At 43.2% G+C, this 23,171-nt stretch overlaps 1 protein-coding gene across 1 annotated transcript in view; it reads right to left on the bottom strand.

Annotated features, from left to right (window-relative positions):
- slc15a2 (solute carrier family 15 member 2) overlaps positions 1 to 22,457 on the bottom strand; it is a 237,643-nt gene extending 215,186 nt beyond the window's left edge. Inside the window, exons 1-2 of the mRNA XM_072259699.1 lie at positions 22,381 to 22,457; positions 5,950 to 6,042 (exon numbers count right to left, since the gene is read on the bottom strand). Of these exons, the coding sequence (XP_072115800.1) occupies positions 5,950 to 6,042; positions 22,381 to 22,421 (134 nt within the window). The 5' untranslated portion in view covers positions 22,422 to 22,457. The remainder of the gene's footprint in view (positions 1 to 5,949; positions 6,043 to 22,380) is intronic.
- Positions 22,458 to 23,171: the final 714 nt, after the last annotated feature.

Genomic DNA, 23,171 nt, shown 5'->3' with positions numbered 1-23,171 from the left:
TGGTAAGAGTGGGCTCCCTCACCTTCACCCCTCTGACTCTCAATATAGGAGCCCCTCAGGACTATGTACTAAGTCCCCTTCTTTATTTCCTGTATACCCATGACTGTATCACCACCCACAGCTCCAATCTGCTAATGAAATTTGTCAACGACACTACATTGATTGGCCTTATCTGAAACAATAACGAGATGATATACAGGGAAGAAGTTATCTCTCTGACACAGTGGTGTCAAGAAAATAACCTCTCCCTCAATGTCGCACAAACAAAGAAGCTGGTTATGGATTACAGGAGGAATGGAGATGGGCTAACCCCTATTGACATCAATGGATCTGGGGTTGAGAGAGTGAACAGCTTCAAGTTCCTGGGCATCCACATCACCGAGGACCTCACGTGGTCTATACACACCAGCTGTGTGGTGAAAAAGGCACAACAGCGCCTCTTTCACCTCAGACGGTTGAGGAAGTTTGGCATGGGCCCCCAGATCCTAAGAGCATTCTACAGGGGCACAATTGAGAGCATCCTGACTGGCTACATCACTGCCTGGTATGGGAACTGTACCTCCCTTAATCGCAGAATTCTGCAGAAAGTGGAGCGGACAGCCCAGCGCATCTGTAGTTGTCAACTTCCCATGATTCAGGACATTTGCAAGGACAGGTGTGTAAAAAAGGACCCATAGGATCATTGGGGATCCAAGTCACCCCAATCACAATCTATTCCAGATGTTACAATCCGGGAAATGATACCATAGCATAAAAGCCAGGACCAACAGGCTCCGGGACAGCTTCTTCCACCAGGCCATCAAACTCATTAATTTAAGCTGATTTGAGTGTACTCTATGTTAACTGAATGTTCTATTTATTATAAATTATTACAAATTACTATGATTGCACATTGCACATTTATACGGAGACAAAACATAAAGATTTAAAGATGTCTATGGAGTCTCTGTGAGTGTAAGTTAGGAACAGGAAGGGGTAAATAACTACTGTGGCTGACAAGTGAAGTCAGAGCCAAAGTAAAAGCAAAAGAGAGGGCATACAAGGAAGCCAGAGCGAGTGCAAAGATAGAGGATTGGGGAGCTTTTAAAAACTTGAAGGAAACCAAAAAGGTCATTAGGAAGGAAAAGATGAATTATGAAAGGAAGCTGGCAACCAATATCAAACAAGATACAAAAAGCTTTTTTAAGTATATAAAGGGTAAGAGAGCTGAGGGTAGATATAGGACCAATACAAAATGACACTGGAGATATTGTAATGAGAGATGCAGAAATGGCAGAGGAACTGAATGCATATTTTGCATCAGTCTTCACAGTGGAAGACGTTTGCAGTATACTGGACATTCAAGAGTGTCAGGGAAGTGAAGTTTGTGTAGTGAAAATTATGACTGAGAAGCTGCTCGGGAAGCTTAATGGTCTGAGGGTGGATAAATCTCCTGGACCTGATGGAATAGACTTGGTAGCCTATCTTCAGTGGTTGGGAAGTTGTTGGAATTGATTGTTAGGGATGAGATTATGGAGTACCTGAAGGCACATGACAAGATATGCGAAAGCCAGCATGGCTTCCTGAAAAGAAAATCTTGCCTGACAAACCTATTGCAATTCTTTGAGAAAATTACAAGCAGGGTAGACAAAGGAGATGCAGTAGACCTGGTGTACTTGGATTTTTAGAAAGCCTTCGACAAGTTGCCACACATAAGGCGGCTTAGCAAGATAAAAGCCCATGGAATTACAGGTTAGTTACTAGCATGGTTGGAGCATTGGCTGATTGGCAGAAAACAGAGAGTGGGAATAAAGAGATCCTATTCTGGCTGGCTGCCGGTTACCAGTGGAGTTCCACAGGGGTCGGTGTTGGGGCCGCTGCTTCTTACGATGTATGTCAATGATTTGGACAATGGGATTAATGGATTTGTGGCTAAGTTTGCCAATGATACAAAGATTGGTGGAGGAGTGGGTAATGTTGAGGAAACAGAGCCTGCAGAGAGACTTAGATAGTTTAGGGGAATGGGCAAAGAAGTGGCAAAAGAAATATAATGTTGGAAAGCGCATGGTCATGCGCTTTGGTGGAAGAAATAAACAGGCAGACTATTATTTAGGTGGGGAGAGAATTCAAAATGCAGAAATGCAAAGGGACTTGGGAGTCCTTGTGCAGGATACCCTAAAGGTTAACCTCCAGGTTGAGTCAGTGATGCGGAAGGCGAATGCAACGTTGGCATTCATTTCTAGAGGTATATAATATAAGAGCAGGGATGAGATGTTGAGGCTCTATAAGGCACTCGTGAGACCACACTTGGAGTATTGTGTGCAGTTTTGGGCTCCTTATTTTAAAAAGGATATACTGACATTGGAGAGGATTCAGAAAAGATTCACAAGAATAATTCCAGGAATGAAAGGGTTACCGTATGAAGAACGTCTGGCAGCTCTTGGGCTGTATTCCCTGGAGTTCAGGAGAATGAGGGGGGGATCTCATAGAAACATTCCGAATGTTAAAAGGCCTGAACAGATTAGATAGGGCAAAGTTATTTCCCATGGTAGGGGATTCAAGGACAAGAGGGCACAATTTCAGGATTGAAGGATGTCCATTTAGAACTGAGGTGTGGAGAAATTACTTTAGTTAATGGGTGGTAAATCTGTGGAATTTGTTGCCAAAAGCAGCTGTGGAAGCCAAGTCATTGGGTGTATTTAAGGCAGAAATAGATAGGTTCTTGATTAGCCAGGGCATCAAATGGTATGGGGTGAAGGCCGAGGAGTGGGGATGACTGGATGAAGGAAACATAAAGTTGTGGTGGTAGGGGATTTTAATTTTCCATATATTGATTGGGACTCCCAGACTGTTAGGGGTCTAGATGGTTTAGAGTTTGTAAAGTGTGTTCAGGAAAGTTTTCTAAATCAATATATAGAGGGACCAACTAGAGGGGATGCAATATTGGATCTCCTGTTAGGAAACGAGTTAGGACAAGTGACGGAAGTCTGTGTAGGGGAGCACTTTGGTTCCAGTGATCATAACACCATTAGCTTCAACTTGATCATGGACAAGGATAGATCTGGTCCTAGGGTTGAGGTTCTTAACTGGAAGAAGGCCAAATTTGAAGAAATGAGAAAGGATGAGGATGGATTGGGACAGGTTGTTCTCTGGCAAGGATGTGATCGGTAGGTGGGAAGCCTTCAAAGGAGAAATTTTTGAGAGTGCAGAATTTGTATATTCCTGTCAGGATTAAAGGCAAAGTGAATAGGAATAAGGAACCTTCGTTCCAAGGGATATTGCAACTCTGATAAAGAAGAAGAGGGAGTTGTATGACATGTATAGGAAGCAGGGAGTAAATAAGGTCCTGACGAAGGCTCTCGGCCTGAAACGTCGACTGTACCTCTTCCTAGAGATGCTGCCTGGCCTGCTGCGTTCACCAGCAACTTTGATGTGTGTTGCTTGAATTCCCAGCATCTGCAGAATTCCTGTTGATTGAGTAAATAAGGCGCTTGAGGAGTATAAGAAGTGCAAGAAAATACTTAAGAAAGAAATCAGGAGGGCTAAAAGAAGACATGAGGTTGCCTTGGCAGTCAAAGTGAAAGATAATCCAAAGAGCTTTTACAGGTATATTAAGAGCAAAAGGATTGTAAGGGATAAAATTGGTCCTCTTGAAGATCAGAGTGGTCGGCTATGTGCGGAACCAAAGGAAATGGGGGAGATCTTAAACAGATTTTTTGCGTCTGTATTTACTAAGGAAACTGGCATGAAGTCGATGGAATTAGGGGAAACAAGTAGTGAGATCATGGAAACTGTACAGATAGAAAAGGAGGAGGTCCTTGCTGTCTTGAGGAAAATTAAAGTGGATAAATCCCCAGGACCTGACAGGGTGTTCCCTCGGACCTTGGAGGAGACTAGTGTTGAAATTGCAGGGGCCCTGGCAGAAATATTTAAAATGTCGCTGTCTACAGGTGAGGTGCCGGAGGATTGGAGAGTGGCTCATGTTGTTCCGTTGTTTAAAAAAGGATCGAAAAGTAATCCGGGAAATTATAGGCCGGTAAGTTTAACGTCGGTAGTAGGTAAGTTATTGGAGGGAGTATTAAGAGACAGAATCTACAAACATTTGGATAGACAGGGACTTATTAGGGAGAGTCAACATGGCTTTATGCGTGGTAGGTCATGTTTGACCAATCTATTGGAGTTTTTCGAGGAGGTTACCAGGAAAGTGGATGAAGGGAAGGCAGTGGATATTGTCTACATGGACTTCAGTAAGGCCTTTGACAAGGGCCCGCATGGGAGGTTAGTTAGGAAAATTCACTCGCTAAGTATACATGGAGAGGTAGTAAATTGGATCAGACATTGGCTCAATGGAAGAAGCCAAAGAGTGGTAGTAGAGAATTGCTTCTCCGAGTGGAGGCCTGTGACTAGTGGTGTGCCACAGGGATCAGTGCTGGGTCCATTGTTATTTGTCATCTATATCAATGATCTGGATGATAATGTGGTAAATTGGATCAGCAAATTTGCTGATGATACAAAGATTGGAGGTGTAGTAGACAGCGAGGAAGGTTTTCAGAGCCTGCAGAGGGACTTGGACCAGCTGGAAAAATGGGCTGAAAAATGGCAGATGGAGTATAATGCAGACAAGTGTGAGGTATTGCACGTTGGAAGGACAAACCAAGGTAGAACATACAGGGTTAATGGTAAGGCACTGAGGAGTGCAGTAGAACAGAGGGATCTGGGAATACTGATACAAAATTCCCTAAAAGTGGCGTCACAGGTAGATAGGGTCGTAAAGAGAGCTTTTGGTACATTGGCATTTATTAATCAAAGTATTGAGTATAAGAGCTGGAATGTTATGTTGAGGTTGTATAAGGCATTGGTGAGGCTGAATCTGGAGTATTGTGTTCAGTTTTGGTCACCAAATTACAGGAAGGATATAAATAAGGTTGATGGAATGCAGAGAAGGTTTACAAGGATGTTGCCGGGACTTGAGAAACTCATTACAGAGAAAGGTTGAATAGGTTAGGACTTTATTCCCTGGAGCGTAGAAGAATGAGGGGAGATTTGATAGAGGTATATAAAGTTATGATGGGTATAGATAGAGTGAATGCAAGCAGGCTTTTTCCACTGAGGCAAGGGGAGAAAAAAACCAGAGGACATGGGTTAAGGGTGAGGGGGGAAAAGTTTAAAGGGAACATTAGAGGGGGCTTCTTCACACAGAGAGTGGTGGGAGTATGGAATGAGCTGCCAGAGGTGGTAAATGCGGGTTCTTTTTTAACATTTAAGAATAAATTGGACAGATACATCTATGGGAGGTGAATGGAGGGATATGGTCCATGTGCATGTCTGTGGGACTAGGCAGAAAATGGTTTGGCACAGCCAAGAAGGGCCAAAAGGCCTGTTTCTGTGCTGTAGTTTCTATGGAAGAATTGGATCAGCCCATGATTGAATGGTGGAGCAGACTCGATGGGCCGAATAGCCTACTTCCTGTATATCTTATGGTCTTATGGTAATGGAGCAGACTTGATGGGCTGAATGGCGTAATTCTGCTCCTATGTCTTATGGACCAGTTGAATCAAAGAGTTTGTTTTCATGTCATATTACTCTAAGACTAGAGTCATAGAATACTTCATCACACAAACAGGCCTTTCGGCCATCAGATCCATGCTGACCTTCTACTCTGCTTAGTCCCATCAAGCTGCTCCCGGACCATAGCCTGCTGTCCTCCTGCTATCAATGTACCTGCCCAAATTTCTCTTTAATGTAGAAATTGAACCTGTATCCACAACTTGCATTGGCAGCTTGATCCACACTCTCACCACCTTCTGAGTGAAGAAGTCTCCCGTCATGTTTCCCTTAAATATTCTTCTGTAAATACCCTAATAATCCAACCTCCATATTCCTCTGAGTTGACTGAGATAGGACTGAGAACCCCATGAGATTTGGCATTGGTGTGAAACAGTAAGGAAGAACTTCAGTTGTTTTACTTACACGTGAATGGTGTGGTCACCCACAGTTGGAATAGCTCCAATCGACTTCACCACATGACCAATGATGTACACAATGGACAGGAAGGTGATGGTCCTGTTTGAGATCAGTAAAGCAAACGTCTAATCAGTACTTAACAAGACAAAATGAGACTCTGAAAATATTATTTTTATCCCTTAGTAAATTTCAGGGAAGGGCTTCATGAGGAAAGGGAATGCTGGAAGTGTTCACCAAATCGAGCAACATTTTTGAGGACAGGAAACGTCAGATGAAGCAATCAGCAGCAGAACTGGGCATGGTGGTCGCGAGAGACTATTACAACTTGAGCTGTTCAGAGTTTGGAGTTCAATTCCAGTGCCACTGCATGGAGTTTGGATAGTATCCCCTTGAATGTGTGGGTTTCCTCCAGGATTTGTAATTTTCTCCCACAGTGCAAAGATGTACCACTAGTAGGTTAAATGGTCATTATAAATTGTCCTTTGATTAGGCTTAAACTGCTAACATGAGGAATTCTGCAGATGTTGGAAATTCAAGCAACACACATCAAAGTTGCTGGTGAACGCAGCAGGCCAGGCAGCATCTCTAGGAAGAGGTACAGATGACGTTTCAGGTCGAGACCCTTCGTCAGGACTAACTGAAGGAAGAGCGAGTAAGTTGAAAGGGGACATTCGCCTCCCTCCAATCCAATTAGGATGGATAAGTCCCCGGGGCCTGACGGAATATTCCCCAGGCTACTCCACGAGGCGAGGGAACAGATTGCTGAGCCTCTGGCTAGGACCTTTATGTCCTCGTTGTCCATGGGAATGGTACCGGAGGACGGGAGGGAGGCAAATGTTGTCCCCTTGTTCAAAAAAGGTAGTAGGGATAGTCCAGGTAATTATAGACCTGTGAGCCTTACGTCTGTGGTGGGAAAGCTGTTGGAAAAGATTCTTAGAGATAGGATCTCTGGGCATTTAGAGAATCATGGTCTCATCAGGGACAGTCAGCATGGCTTTGTGCGCATGCGCCGGTCGTGCATGTAGCCTGGTACAGCCGTTCCAATCTATTCTTACTTCCTTCTTCTTACTTTTTAATTTACGTTATTTTTTGTATTTTTTTTTCTTAGAGTAACACATCGAAGCTGCACCCTCTCTAACATGCTGGTAGAGAGAGTTTTATTTGGGTCCAGAATGAGGAGTCACAGTTTGAGGATAAAGGGGAAGCCTTTTAGGACTGAGATTAGGAAAAACTTCTTCACACAGAGAGTGGTGAATCTGTGGAATTCTCTGCCACAGGAAACAGTTGAGGCCAGTTCATTGGCTATATTTAAGAGGGAGTTAGATATGGCCCTTGTGGCTACGGGGATCAAGGGGTATGGAGGGAAGGCAGGTGCAGGGTTCTGAGTTGGATGATCAGCCATGATCATAATAAATGGCGGTGCAGGCTCGAAGGGCCGAATGGCCTACTCCTGCACCTATTTTCTATGTTTCTATGTTTCTATGTTTCTTTAGCCCCGGAAATGGTTACATCCCGACACGCCGGACAGAAGCAAGGTCGCATTGTGTATTCCACGGACCGGCAAATGCCAGCAGATTTAGCGAGCAGAGCGGCAGATGCCCCTGCTGAAATCCGGAGGAAAACACACAGAGGATGCAGAGGGCGATCACAAACCCGAGGAAAGAGGACCGGGTCGAGACAACAGAGACTTTTGGAGAAGAGGAGTTCGGTGGGTAATACCGTTCCGGCTGACCGGAAGTGCACTGAGAGCGGTAAGCGTGAAGGAGTTGGGTGCTTACTGATCTGGTTAACAATGGATGGTGCAATCCGGGGTATATTACGATCGAGGAACGAGTTTGCAGACTGGATATTGAACTTTTTACTGTTGGACTTTGGCCACATTCCACCATGGTACAACACTGGGCGGCACGGGAAGTCGTTCCTGCCTGTGGCCATCGAACATGCAGCTCCTCCCGTGGAGAGTCAGACACCCTGAGCCAATAGACTGGTCCTGGACTTATTTTCCATCTGGCATAGTTTGCATTTTGTTGTTTGATTGTTGGGGGTTTTTGTATTGCTATATTTACGCTGTATTCTTGGTTGGTGCGACTGTAACGAAACCCAATTTCCCTTGGGATTAATAAAGTATATCTATCTATTATTCTATCTACTTGTGAAGGACAGATCGTGTCTAACAAGCCTGATAGAGTTCTTTGAAGAGGTGACCAGGCATATAGATGAGGGTAGTGCAGTGGATGTGATCTATATGGATTTTAGTAAGGCATTTGACAAGGTTCCACACGGTAGGCTTATTCAGAAAGTTAGAAGGCATGGGATCCAGGGAAGTTTGGCCAGGTGGATTCAGAATTGGCTTGCCTGCAGAAGGCAGAGGGTGGTGGTGGAGGGAGTACATTCAGATTGGAGGGTTGTGACTAGTGGTGTCCCACAAGGATCTGTTCTGGGACCTCTACTTTTTGTGATTTTTATTAACAACCTGGATGTGGGGGTAGAAGGGTGGGTTGGCAAGTTTACAGACGACACAAAGGTTGGTGGTGTTGTAGATAATGTAGAGGATTGTCGAAGAGTGCAGAGAGACATTGATAGGATGCAGAAGTGGGCTGAGAAGTGGCAGATAGAGTTCAACCCGGAGAAGTGTGAGGTGGTACACTTTGGAAGGACAAACTCCAAGGCAGAGTACAAAGTAAATGGCAGGATACTTGGTAGTGTGCAGGAGCAGAGGGATCTCGGGGTACATGTCCACAGATCCCTGAAAGTTGCCTCACAGGTGGACAGGGTAGTTAAGAAAGCTTATGGGGTGTTAGCTTTCATAAGTTGAGGGATAGAGTTTAAGAGTCGCGATGTAATGATGCAGCTCTATAAAACTCTGGTTAGGCCACACTTGGAGTACTGTGTCCAGTTCTGGTCGCCTCACTATAGGAAGGATGTGGAAGCATTGGAAAGGGTACAGAGGAGATTTACCAGGATGCTGCCTGGTTTAGAAAGTATGCATTATGATCAGAGATTAAGGGAGCTAGGGCTTTACTCTTTGGAGAGAAGGAGGGTGAGAGGAGACATGATAGAGGTGTACAAGATAATAAGAGGAATAGATAGAGTGGATAGCCAGCGCCTCTTCCCCAGGGCACCACTGCTCAATACAAGAGGACATGGCTTTAAGGTAAGGGGTGGGAAGTTCAAGGGGGATATTAGAGGAAGGTTTTTTACTCAGAGAGTGGTTGGTGCGTGGAATGCACTGCCTGAGTCAGTGGTGGATGCAGATACACTAATGAAGTTTAAGAGACTACTAGACAGGTATACGGAGGAATTTAAGGTGGGGGCTTATATGGGAGGCAGGGTTTGAGGGTCGGCACAACATTGTAGGCCGAAGGGCCTGTACTGTGCTGTACTATTCTATCTTCTATGTTCTATACGTTAGGACCCTGGTCCACCTTTTCCCTTCCACTGCAAATTCCTCTGCACGTCAGATAAGATGTCCCGAACCTAGGCACCAGGCAGGCAAAATCCCATTCTCATTATCCCTACAATGAATTACTGTCCTGTGCCTCCTTTAAGCAATAACATCCCAAACTTAATGCTAACATAGTGACTGAACAACCAACAGAGGAGGAGCTGTCAACAAAACCTTCAATGAGAGTAGCCTTTCATTAATATTGTACCTAAGATTAGAATCAGTTAAATACCAAGAAAAGTCAGTAGGTACCTATAACGGCTTACAAACTTATTGACTTCGATACATTCTCTAAACTAATGAGTAGCCAATGTCATTTCTAGCCAATGTAATGGAACACTAAGACTCCATGATCAATAACATTGGTGCATCTGGAAATGATTCACAAAATATTCCCGATAAATGCCAGATATTCCATCACATTAGTTTCAGGAAGTCTGAGAAACTAAAATGGGATGTTGATTTATTACATATACTGAGGGACAGTAAAAAACTTGCTTTGCATATCATTCATACAGAGCAATTCATTAAAACAGTGCATTGAGATGATACAAGGTAAAACAATAATCGAGTGCAGAATAAAGTCTTACAGTTTCAGAGAAAGTGCAGTCCAGGAAGACAATAAGGTGCAAGGTCATAATGGGTTTGAAGGATAGAGTCCATCTTATCGTCCTTGGGAACATTAGTCTTTTAACAACGGGGTAGAAGCTGTTCTTGAGCCTGGTGGCATGTGCTTTCAGGCTTCGGTATCTTCTTCGCAAAGGCAAGGGGGAATGGAGCGAATGCCCGAGGTTGGGTGCAATCTTTGATTATGCTGGCTACTTTCCTGAGGAATGAGAAGTCTATCCATAGTCCATGGATGGGAGGCTGGTTTCTGTAATGTGCTAAGCTGTGTCTACGGCTCTCTACAGTTTCCTGCAGTTGCAGGCAGAGTAGTTTCTAAGATGCAACTGGACATGATACTTTCTATGGTGCATTGGTAAAAGTTGGTGAGGGTCAGAAGGAACATGCCAAACTTCTTTAGCCTCCTGAGGAAGTAGAACTGCTGGTGAGCTTTCATTGCCATGGTCCCTTCATGGACCATGACTGGCTATTGGTGATATGCATTCCTAGGAACTTGAAACTACCAATCCTCTCGATCTTAGCAGTGTCGATATATACAAGCATGAATGCAAATGACCCAAATTGTCTCAAAGGCCACATTTTAGACCTGACCATTTTAGCATTGCAGTGTGGAAGTATGGAAAGTATGCCAGAGGTCAGATGTAGTGTAACTGATTTCTATACAGTAAAAAACAGGCTCTTTGGCCCAACTCATCCATGCCAACCAAGATCTCTATCTGAGCTAGACCCATTTGATTTCATTTAGCCCATATACCTCTGTTCCAGGGGTTCCTAATCTGGGGTCCATTGACCCTTTGGTTAACGGTAGGGATCCATGACATAAAAAAGGTTGGGAACCCCTGCTCTAACCCTTTTCTGTACATGTACCTTTAAATTTATTAAACATTGTATTTATATGTGCTTGTACCACACCGTCTGACAGCTCATTCCATTTACCCACCAATAAAACTCTGCAGAGCCCTGCCATTCACTGTATTAGTCCTGCTTTGCATTAGCTTTCCAGAATATTGTCACTTCACACTTGTCTGAACTAAATTCCATCAACCATTCCTTTGCCCATCTTCCCAGCTCATCAAGATTCTTTTGTAACCTTAGACAACTTTCTTTACTGTCCACTACAACCCCAATTTTGGTGTCGTCTGCAAAGTTATTAATCATGCCATCAATATATCAGTCTGTGACCCCATGAACACTATCTCATTATTTCTCTTTAGCGTTATTTATTTGTCATAATTTAAAAGTAATTTTTAAAAATTTCTTGCACTGTACTACTGTCACAGAACAACAAATTTCATGAGAGACACAAAAAGTGCAGGAGGAACTCAGCTGGTCAGCCAGCATTTATGCATGGGAATAAACAGCTGATGTTTTGTGCCATCCCTTCAGGACCCCGGCTCAAAACATCGACTGTTTATTCATCTCCATATATGCTGCCTGACTTACTAAGTTCCTCCAGCATTTTAGACCATAAGAACATAAGATATAGGAGCAGAATTAGGTCACCTGGCCCATCGAGTCTGCTCCACCATTCAATCATGGCTGATCCTATTTTCTATCTCCTCCTCAACCCCAGTTCTCAACCTTCACCCCGTAACCTTTGATGCCATGTCCAATCAAGAACCTATCAATGTCTGCCTAAAATACACTCAACAACCTGGCCACCGCGTCTGCCTGTGGTAATAAATTCCACAAATTCACAATACTCTGGCTGAAGAAAGTTCTCCACAACTTTGTTTTAAATGGACACCCCTCTGTCCTGAGGCTATGCCCTCTTGTCCTAAACTCAGCATCACATGCTTGCTCTTGTATTCTAAACCTCTTGAAATGAATTCTAGATCTCTTGTATTTTGTGTGTGTTGTTCTTGATTTCCAGCATGTGGAGAATCTTTTGTGTTTAAAATTTGTCAGTGACAATAAATTGGATTCTGACTCTGACCCAGTACCAATTCCTCCAGCTAACATTATTTATAGATCTCCATCAGGACTCATCAGGACTTTTGGATTTCCAGCATCTGCAGATTTTCTCATGTTTGCAATTATGTATACAATTTGTTATCTCACACAAGATCCCATGTATTCTAAGCCAGCGGTCCTCAACCACCGGGCCACGGACTGGTACCAGGCCGCAAAGCATGTGCTACCGGCCCGTGAGGAAACGATATGAGTCAGCTGCACCTTTCCTCATTCCCTGTCACGCACTGTTGAACTTGAACATGTGGTTGCCAACTGTCCCGTATTTGCCAGGACATCCCGTATATTGGGCTAAATTGGTTTGTCCCGTATTTCCCCTGCTAAGGTACAGCGTTCCTATGAAACCTTTCGTGCTGAAATGGCGTGAAGCAAAGAAGCAATTACCATTAACTTATATGGGAAAAATTTTTGAGCGTTCCCAGACCCAAAAAATAACCTCACAAATCATACCAAATAACACATAAAACCGAAAGTAAATAACACTAACATATAGTTAAAGCAGGAATGACATGATAAATACACAGCCTATATAAAGTAGAAATAATGTATGCACAGTATAGTTGGGAAGATGAAGGCAAAACCTACTGGTGGGGAAAAAGATTGGCATGTACGCGCATGCGCACACAGGTGCCTGCGCAAGGCTTCATGGTCATGGTAGTCTTTCCTGGGGTAAAGTGTCCCGGGATTTAACTGCTACTTTTGTCCCTTATTTGGGAGTGAGAAAGTTGGCAACCCTAACTGTAAAAGACATGTTGAGGTGAGTTTAATCCTACTTGATCACCACCCCGATCCCCCATCCCCGGTCGGCGGTCCGCAAGAATATTGTCAATATTAAACCGGTCCGTTGTGCAAAAAACGTTGGAGACTCCTTTTCTAAACTACTGGTTCTGCCTACCGTCTTGGACCTGGTCAATGGTTTTGCTAAAGTCCATGCAGTCAATACCCACCACCTTAACCTTGTCAATCTCTTGGTCCCTCAAAAAACTTCATGAAATCTGTCAGACGATCGACCACACACAAGAAAAAACACTTTTCAACGGTACCAGGAGATTAAAAGGTTGCAAAGTCCACAAGTTGGTACCAATGCCGCTCTGCTGGAAAGGATATCCATTTAAAGTGAGTGGACAAAAGTTTAGCAGAGATGTCAAAGGTAAGTTTCTCATAGAGACTGGTAGATGTCTAGATCAAGCTGCTGGGGTGGTGGTGGAAACTGATACGATAAGGACATTTAACAGCCTTTTAGATCAGCACACAGATGTAAGAAAAATCCGGAGTTCTGGGATATGTAAGAGCAAAGGGTTAGATTAATGGTGGAGCTCAGTAGGAGTCAATGGTGCAAAATGGCAACTCCTTTTCTTGCATCTTTGGAAACAACTCTATTTCCATCTTTAATATCTTTAGTTTTCCCTTTCAGGGTTTTTAAAAGATCCTGAACTGGAGTTACACGCTGACTTCGGTTCACTGCGGGAATGGGACCCGCTCTCGGGGTTTCACAGCTGGCCGTTATTCGATACCTCAAGGATGCGGCCGAAGAGATTAGTTCACCTTCGGAGTTCTGGGATCTCGTGGCTTTGGAGACGGGCGGATCAAAGGTTAGTGTCCCAGCAGGAAATCGATGGGCGTGGGAGACAGAAGATCTCTGGCTGTGTGTCCAGAGACCCAAGATCTTTGGGCACAGAGCTCGGAAAAAGCAACGCAACTGTCTTTTAACATTGTAAATCAACCAGTTGATTGTTATGCCTCCTCTCTCACTATGAAATGGAGACATCTCTTTCTCCCTTATTAGGGAGAGAGAGAGCCTGTCGTATGTCAAAAACCGGGTGAATGAGTAGACTTTGAGGTACTGGAAGTCTGTGTCTTTGCTGTTGCTTTGCTACACACTCGGTGGTGGGCGCCAATGCATTTTTTTTGCTGGTGGGGGAGGGGAATCGTTACTGTGCTGCTGCTTACGCGTGGGAGGGGGAGCTGTGGGGGGGCTTTGGGGTTCTAACATTTGACTGTCGTTCATTCTTTGGGGCACTCCTCTGTTTTTGTGGATGGTTGCGATGAAAAAGCATTTCAGCACATACAGTATATTGTATACATTTCTCTGACATTAAATGTACCTTTGAAACTTTGAGTAGGTTTATTTATTTAATTTGGCACCACATCGTGGGTGAGCTGTTTGACATTCTATGTAAGAAACAAGACTATTTTACTGATGAGCTGAAGGGCCTGTACAGTTCAATGTTGCAGAAGCATTATGAAGAAATGAAGATTAACTTTTTTTGAGGGTTTGATAAAAATAATTGACAAGGATAGGGTAATGGGCTGGTGTCTTCATGCACATTAAAAAAAACATTTGATAAGGGCCCTCATGGTGTGCTGGTCCAGAAGATTAAGTGACATGTGAGTCAAGGTGAATACAGAATTTGGATTGGTCATAGACGATAGAGTGTAGTAGAGATGTGTTTCTCAGCAAGGATCAATACAGGAGCCTCTGTTTGTGATATAACCAAATGATCTAGATGAAAATGAAGGTGGTCTGATTAGAATGCTTACAGACAATATAAAAAAATTAAATTGTGGGTAGCAAGGAGGATTATCAAAAGGTAGAGTGGGATATTGACCAGTTGAAAATTTGAGTGGAGAAATGGCAGGAGGTGGTTAATCTGGACAGGGTAATATGTTGCATTTTGGTGCTGGTATTGGTTAATTAAACATAGAAAAAACAGAAAACATAGAAAACCTACGGCATAATACAGGTCCTTCGGCCCACAAAGCTGTGCAAAACATGTCCTTATCTGAGAAATTACCTAGGGTTACCCATATCCCTCTATTTTTCTGAGCTCCATGTACCTGTCCGGGAGTCTCTTAAAAGACCCTATTGTATCCACCTCCACCACTGTTACCGGCAGCCCATTCCACACACTCATCATTCTCTGCATAAAAAAAAACTTACTCCTGATATTTCCTCTGACCCTACTTCCAAGCACCTTAAAACTGTGCCCTCTCATGCTAGCCATTTTAGCCCTGGGAAAAAGCCTCTGACTATCCACACGATCAATGCCTCTCATCATCTATACACCTCTTTCAGGTCACCTCTCATCCTCCACTGCTCCAAGGAGAAAAGGCTGAGTTCACTCAACCTATTCTCATAAGGCATGCCCCCAATCCAGACAACATCCCTGTAAGTCTCCTCTGCACCCTTTCTATGGTTTCCACATCCTTCCTGTAGGGAGGCGACCAGAACTGAGCATAGTACTCCAAGTGGGGTCTGACCAGGGTCTTATATAGCTGCAACATTACCACTCCGCTCCTAAACTCAATCCCACGATTGATGAAGGCCAATGCACCGTATGCCTTCTTAACCACAGAGTCAACCTGTGCAGCAAATTTGAGTGTCCTATGGACTCAGACCCCAAGATCCCTCTGATCCTCCACTCTGCCGAGAGTCTTACCATTAATACTATATTCTGTCGATTTGGATTGCTTTCCGTGAAGCATCAGAAGCTGAAGGACAATCTGATGAATGTTTATAAGCTTATGAGAATCTTCTTCCTGGAGTGGAAGTGTAAAATACTGGAGGAAATAGCTTTAAAGTGAGGTGGGAGAAAGGTGAAAGATTTATGATACAGTGACACACACAGATTGTTGATTTCCAGCATCTGCAGATTTTCTTGTTTGTGATTTATGGGAGAAGTGTTTCAACACAGAGGTGACAGCCAGAGTGATGGAAACTGATACTACTGCAATGGGGAGAGGCAATTAGACAGGGACATGAATGGGTAGAAATGGAGACCATAACTGAGTTAAATTTGCATCAGGGTTGTTGCAGACACAGTGGTCCTAAGAGCCCTGTTTCTCCACTGGGCTGTCTTGTGTGTTTAGAATAGCACACAAGACACTGGAGGGACTCAGCAGGCCAGGCAGCATCTGTGGACGAGAATAAACTGTTGACATTTCGGGCCGAGGCACTTCATCAGGACTGGAAAGGAAAAGGGAGGAAGCCAGAATAAGGTGGGGGAGGGGAAGGAGTACAGGCAGGTTGGGATGAAGTAAGAAACTGGGAGGTGAGAGGCAGAGAAAGGAAAGGGAAGGACAAGGAAATGATAGGAGAGGAAAGTGAACAATGGAGAAAGGGAAGGAGGAGGGGACCCGGGGGAGGTGATAGGCAAGTGTGATGCAGAACTGTCCTGTGTTCTACATATGTATATTCTCAGGGAGGTGTCATCTACCTGGTACTCTATCAAATAAAAGAAGCTATAGAAATCAAGAATACCAGTGAAAGGTTAAATTTATAACACCCATTGTGTCTTATTCCATCTGTAAGTGAATGAATTTATTTCTTTTCTAAAGAGGTGGTAACATACTGTGCACATGTGTACCATGGGCATTGACTTTGCAAGCATTCCAAAAAAGCATTGTTATTGAGCAGGGAGTTCCTGCCTCCAACAGAGCCTGTTCTGATGACAGCTGCTCCACTATCTACAAGAATGTACAAGAAAGCTGGCAGAAAAACTTATTGCGGACTCTCTGGTACCCAAGTCCCTGCGCTGCCCTGTCAACTCATTAAACCACTTTTTATAAAGTTGTTTATATTGTATATACAGTTGAAGTGAGAAGTTTACATACACCTTAGCCAAATACATTTAAACTCAGATTTTCACAATTCCTGAGATCTAATCCTAGAAAACATTCCCTGTCTTAGGTCAGTTAGGATCACTACTTTACTTTAAGAATATGAAATGTCAGAATAATAGTAGAGAGAATGATTTATTTCAGCTTTTATTTCTTTCATCACTTTCCCAGTGGATACTATTTATAGTATCCACATTCTTCCTGAGGTGACCAGAACTGAGCACAGTACTCCAAGTGGGGTCTGACCAAGGTCTTATATAGCTGTAACATTACCTCACAACTCTTGAACTCAGTCCCACGGTTGATGAATGCCAACACATCATACGCCTTCCTAACAATGCTGTCAACTTGAGCAGCAACTTTGAGTGCAATGACCGCAATATCTCTCAGATCCCCTACACTGCCAAGAGTCTTACCATTAATATTATATGCTGTCTTCAAATTTGACCTACAAAATGAACCACTACACTTATTTGGGTTGAAGGCCGTCTGCCACTTCTCAACCCAGTTCTGCATCCTATTGATGTCCCGCTGTAACCTCTGACAACCATCCAGACTATTCACAACACCCCCAACCTTTGTGTCATCAGCAAACTCATTAACACACCCTTCTACTTCTTCATCCAGGTCATTTATAAAAATCACAAAGAGGAGGGATCCCAGAACAGATCCCTGCAGAACGCCACCGGTCATCATCCTCCATGCAGAATATGAACCATCTACAATCATTCTATGCCTTCTGTGGGCAAGCCAATTCTGGATCCACAAAACAAGGTCTCATGCCTCCTTACTTTCTGAATGAGTCTTGCATGAAAGGGTAGCAAATACAGAACTCGAAGTGTTATATCTCAATACAGAGAGCATAAGAAATAAGGTGGATGATCTTGTTGCACTTTTCCAAATTGTCGGGTATGATGTTGTGGCCATCACTGAACCGAATTCAGTAAATATATTTAAGATAAGGTTGGATAGAATTTTGTATAGTTGGGGAATTCAGGGTTATGAGAAAAAGGCAGGCAGCTAGAGATGAGTCCAAGATCAGATCAGCCATGATCTTATTGAATGGCCGAGCAGGCTCGACGGGCCAGATGGCCTACTCCTGCTCCTATTTCTTATGTTCTTATGTTCTTAGGATGCTGAAGGATGGTTGTAGTTGGAAGTTGAATGTTCAAGATTACACGTTATATCAGAGGGAGAGGAAGGTAGGCAGAGGGGGTGGCTTGGTTCTGCTGGTAAAGAATGGCATCAAATCAATAGAAAGATGTGAGATAGAATCATAAGATGATGAATCCTTGTGGGTTCAGCTGAGAAGCTTCAAGGGTAAAAGGACCCTGATACAGGCTTCCAAATAGTAGCAGGGATGTGAACTACAGATTACAACAAGAAACGGAAAAGGCTTATCAAAAGCGCAGTGTTATGATAGTCATGGGAAATTTTAACATGCGTGTCAATTAGGAAAATTAGGTTGGTTATGGATCCCAAAAGAATGAATTTGTTGAATGCCTACGAGATGTAGCTTGTTGTTGAGCCTACTAGGGGATCAGCTATACTGGATTAGGAGTTAAGTAACCACCCAGAGGTAATTAAGGAGCTTAAGGTAAAGAAACCCTTAGGAGGCTGTGATCACATTATGATTGAGTTCAATTTGAAATTTGATAAGGAGAAAGTAAAGTCTGACATAGCAGTATTTTTGTATTTTAGTGGAGTAAAGGAAATTACAATGGTATGAGACAGGAGTTGGCCAAGGTAAATTGGAAGGAGCTGCTGGCAGGAATATCAGCAGAGCAGCAGGTCTGTGAGTTTCTGGGAAAAATGAGAAAGGTGCTAGATAGACATATTCCAAAAACAAAGAAATACTCAAATGGTAAAATAGGACCACCGTGGCTGACAAGTCAAAGCTAATGTAAAAGCAAAAGAAAGGGCATACAATAAAGCAAAAATTAGAGGTAAGACAGAAAATTAGGAAACTTTTAAAAACCTACAGAAAGCAACTAAAAGAATCATCGGGGGAAAAGATGAAATATGAAAGGAAGCAAGCAAACAATATCACAGTGGATAGCAGAAGTTTGTTTCAAGTATTATAAAAAATAAAAGAGAGATGAGAGTGGATATAGAATCTCAAGAAAATGAGGCTGGAGAAATAACAACGGGGGGCAAGGAGATAGCAGATGAACTAAATGAGTATTTTGCATCAGACTTCACTGTGCAAGACACTAGCAGTGTGCCAGGTGTTGAACGGTGTGAGGGAAGAGAAGTGGGTGCAGTTACTATTACAAGGGAGATGGTCCTCAAAAAGCTGAAAGACCTAAGGGTACATAATTCAGCCGGACCAGATGAACTGCACCCTAGGGTTCTAAAAGAGGTAGCAATAGAGATTGTGGAGGCATTAGAAATTATCTTTCAAAAATCATTTGACTCTGGTATGGTTTTGGAGGACTGAAAAATTGCAAATATCACTCCACTCTTTAAGAAAGCAGGAATGCAGCAGAAAGGAAATTATAGACCAGTTAGCCTAACCTCAGTGGTTGGGAAGATGTTAGATTCAATTGTTAAGGATGAGGTTATGGAGTACTTGGTGACACAGGATAGATAGGACAAAGTCAGCAAGGGAAAATTTTGCCTGATGAACCTGTTGGAATTCTTTGAGGAGATTACAAGTAGAATAGATAAAGGAGATGCAGTGGCTGTTGTATATTTGGACTTTCAGAAGGCCTTTGACAAGGTGCCACACATGAGGCTGCTTACCAAGTTAAGAGCCCATGGTATTACAGGAAAGTTACTAACATGGCTAGAGCAGTGGCTGATTGGTAGGAGACAGTGAGTGGGAATAAAAAATTGTTTTCTGGTAGGCTGCCAGTGACCAACAGTTCTCTGCAGGGGTCAGTGTTGGGACCGCTTCTTTTTATGCTGTATATCAATGATTTAGATGAAGGAGTAGATAGCTTTGTTGCTAGCTTTGTGTTGATACAAAGATTGCTGGAAGGGCAGGTAGTGTTCAAGAAACAGGAAGGCTGCAAAAGGACAGTCAGGTTAGGAGAACGGGCAAGAAAGTGGCAAATGAAATATAATGTTGGAAATGGCTCAGTCATACAATTTGGTAGAAGAAACAAATGTGCAGACTATTTTCTAAATGGGGAGAAAATCCAAAATTCTGAGATGCAAAGAGACTTGAGAGTCCTTGTACAGAACACCCTCAAGGTTAACTTGCAGGTAGAGTCAGTGGTGAGGAAGGCAAATGCAATATTAGCATTAATTTCAAGAGATCTAAAACATAACAGCAAGGATGTGATGCTGAGGCTTTATAAGGCACTGGTTAGATCAGCTTGAGTGTTGTGAACAGATTTGGGCCCCTCATCTTAGAAAAGATGAACTGGCATTGGAGAGGGTCCAAAGGAGGTTCAGAAAGATGATTCTGGGAATGAAAGGGTTATTATACGAGGAATGTTTGATTTCTCTGGGCCGGTATTTGCCAGATGGCGGTGGGGGGGGGGGGGAGCGAGATCTCATTGAAATCTTTTGAACATTGAAATGCTTAGACAGAGTAGAATCCCCCCATGGTGGAGGATTCTAGGACAAGAGGGCGCAGCCTCAGGATAGAGGGCGTCCATTTAAAACAGAGATGCAGAGAAATTTCTTCAGTCAGAGGGTGGTGAATTTGTTAAATCTGTTACAACAGGCAGCTTTGGAGACCAGGTCGATGCGTGTATTTAAGGCAGAAATAGATTGGCCACAGTATCAAAGGTTACGGGGTGAAGACTGGGGAGTGGGGCTGAGGAGGAGAATAAAGAATCAGCCATGATTGAATGGCAGAGCAGACTCAATGGGCCAAATGGCCTAATTCTCCTCCTATAACTTATGGTCATATGGTCTTTTTCCCAGGGTAGCAATGGCTAATACATGAGGACATATTTTAATGGAGAAAAGGAAAGTTTTGCGGAAATGTCCGAGCTAAGTTTTTTTACACAGAGTGGTGAAGGTGTGGAACACCCTGTCTGGAGTGGTAGTAGAAGCAGATATGTTAGGGACATTTCAGACTCTTACGTAGGCACACGTGTGAAAGAAATGGAGAGAACGGTTAGATTGATCATGGATTAGTTTGAGATTGATTCAGTATGTGGGTCAAGAGCCTGTACTATTCTGTAGAACATAGAACATTAGAGTACAGATCCTTTGGCACACAATGTTGTGCTGATTTTTTAACGTACTCTAAAATCAGTTTAAGTATTATTTTCTACCGTAAGCAAGGTGACTCTAAAATTGGAGCGCATTTTTGACAAGACCTTTGTTCCATTTGGAGTTTCATGACCATTCTCGCACAAATGAATAACTTACACTTGAGAAAAAGCCACTGCAATTTTATTACTCTCTCATTTCGTTCCATTGGTGTCATCTCCTCAGCCCATAATCAGTGCTCGAAAAGTTAATATGACTAGGTATTACTGTGTTGCTCTGTGGAACTTCCGACTCACCAACTCAGTACCGGCAAGCAGTTGGGAAAACGTTCAGCCAGCTCTTAGTACATCCAGAGCAAAGGCTGAGAGTCAGTAGTTGGTATGTCACCAAAAACGCTCACAAATTTCTACTGTGGGAACATTCTAACTGGTTGCATCACTGTCTAGTATGGAAGGTGCACTGCACATGATTGGAAAAAGCAGCAGAAATGTATAAATTCAGTCAGCTCCATCATGGACACTATCCACCCCAGCACTGAGGACACGTTTAAAAGGCAATGCCTCAAAAAATCAGCACCTATTATTGAGGAGCCCCATCACACAGGACATGCCCTCCTTTCATTACCACAATCAAGGAGGAGGTACAGGAGTCTGAAGGCACACACTCAACATTTCAGGAACAGCTTCTTCACCTCTGCCATTAGATTTCTGAATGGACAATGAACCCATGTACACTAACTCAGTATTTGTTTCTCTCTTTTGCTCTCTCTTCATACTACGTATTTAATTTAACTTGTTATATATGTTTCTTATTCTAATCTATTGTAAGGGTTTTCTTCTTTTATGTTACTATGTATGTTAATCAAAATGGCTTCTTTGTTATGTTAAATGCTGAGAAGGTTCTCTCGCTGCAGCTTGTTTGGGTTATCTTATTGATAAGAGAGCAAATGAACCAATGGGTCACCATGTTATTCTTTTTCGGGGTGATATTCTGTCTCATATGGCTGGGAAACGGTGTTTTTGGCAGGCTTTTGGAGGAGAGACTGGGAGTAAGACGGACGTGCTGGGAACGCTCTGGTCAATCACTTTGGGTGGTCCTGAGCGGTGAGTCGAGGGGGTCGGAGTGGATCGCAGGGTGAAGAAAGACAGTCCCGGGTATTTGAGCTCCAACTGTGTGCATGAAGAAATTGAACTTTGATAAGTCTGGCGCCTTTTTCTTTTCTTTTTATATTGTATTAATCTCATAGTCCTAGTAAGATTTATAAAGTGTAATCTGTAAAATGTACATTGTGTGCTGGCTGATGATTGATGTTTGAGGCTGAATCAGGTGGCATTGCACAGCAACCAACGCAACCGGGAGACACGGCTGGGCGGCGGATGGGGTTTCCCCCAGATAAATATGAGCCAGTATAGCAGAGTGTTACATTATAGATTCTCATTATGTATTGTAATATACTGCTGTCGCAAAACAACAAATTTCACAACATATGCCACTGGCATTAAACCTGATTCTGATTCAGCAATTAAGAAAATAAACACAAAAGTTTCACAAAATCACACACAATAAAAAGAAAAAAAGATATCCAACATAATATGTGAACTCACTTAAACTTTCCCAGCCAGGAGTCAGCCATAAGGGCTCCCATAACTGGTGTGAAATAGGCAACTCCAGTGAAGGCATGGTAGATGGCTGTGGATAAATCCTCATCCCAATGTAGAAAGTTTGTGAAGTAGAGTGTCAGGATAGCTGAAACACAAGCAGTAACATTGACACAAGCACAAGAGGTCTTACAGATGTTGGAACACACAAAATATTACACGAACTCAGCGAGTCAGGCAACATCTAAAGAAACATAGAAGCATAGAAAATAGGTGCAGGAGTAGGCCATTCGGCCCTTCGAGCCTGCACCGCCATTCAGTACGATCATGGCTGATTATCCAACTCAGAACCCTGTACCTGCCTTCTCTCCATACCCCCTGATCCTTTTAGCCACAAGGGCCATATCTAACTCCCTCTTAAATATAGCCAATGAACTGGCCTCAACTGTTTCCTGTGGCAGAGAATTCCACAGATTCACCACTCTCTGTGTGAAGAAGTTTTTCCTCATCTCGGTCCTAAAAGGCTTCCCCTTTATCCTCAAACTGTGACCCCTCGTTCTGGACTTCCCCAACATCGGAAACAATCTTCCTACATCTAGCCTGTCCAATCCCCTTAGAATTTTATACGTTTCAATAGGATCCCCCCTCAATCTTCTAAATTCCAGGGAGTATAAGCCTAGCCAATCCAGTCTTTCATCATATGGCAGTCCTGCCATCCCAGGAATCAATCTGGTGAACCTTCTTTGTACTCTCTCTATGGCAAGAATGTCTTTCCTCAGATTAGGAGACCAAAACTG

Source organism: Mobula birostris, chromosome 6, assembly GCF_030028105.1.
Source record: "Mobula birostris isolate sMobBir1 chromosome 6, sMobBir1.hap1, whole genome shotgun sequence".
NCBI classification, from domain to species: Eukaryota; Metazoa; Chordata; class Chondrichthyes; order Myliobatiformes; family Myliobatidae; genus Mobula; species Mobula birostris.
Note: the sequence above shows the minus strand (reverse complement) of the source record. Positions and strands in the feature narration are given on the sequence as shown.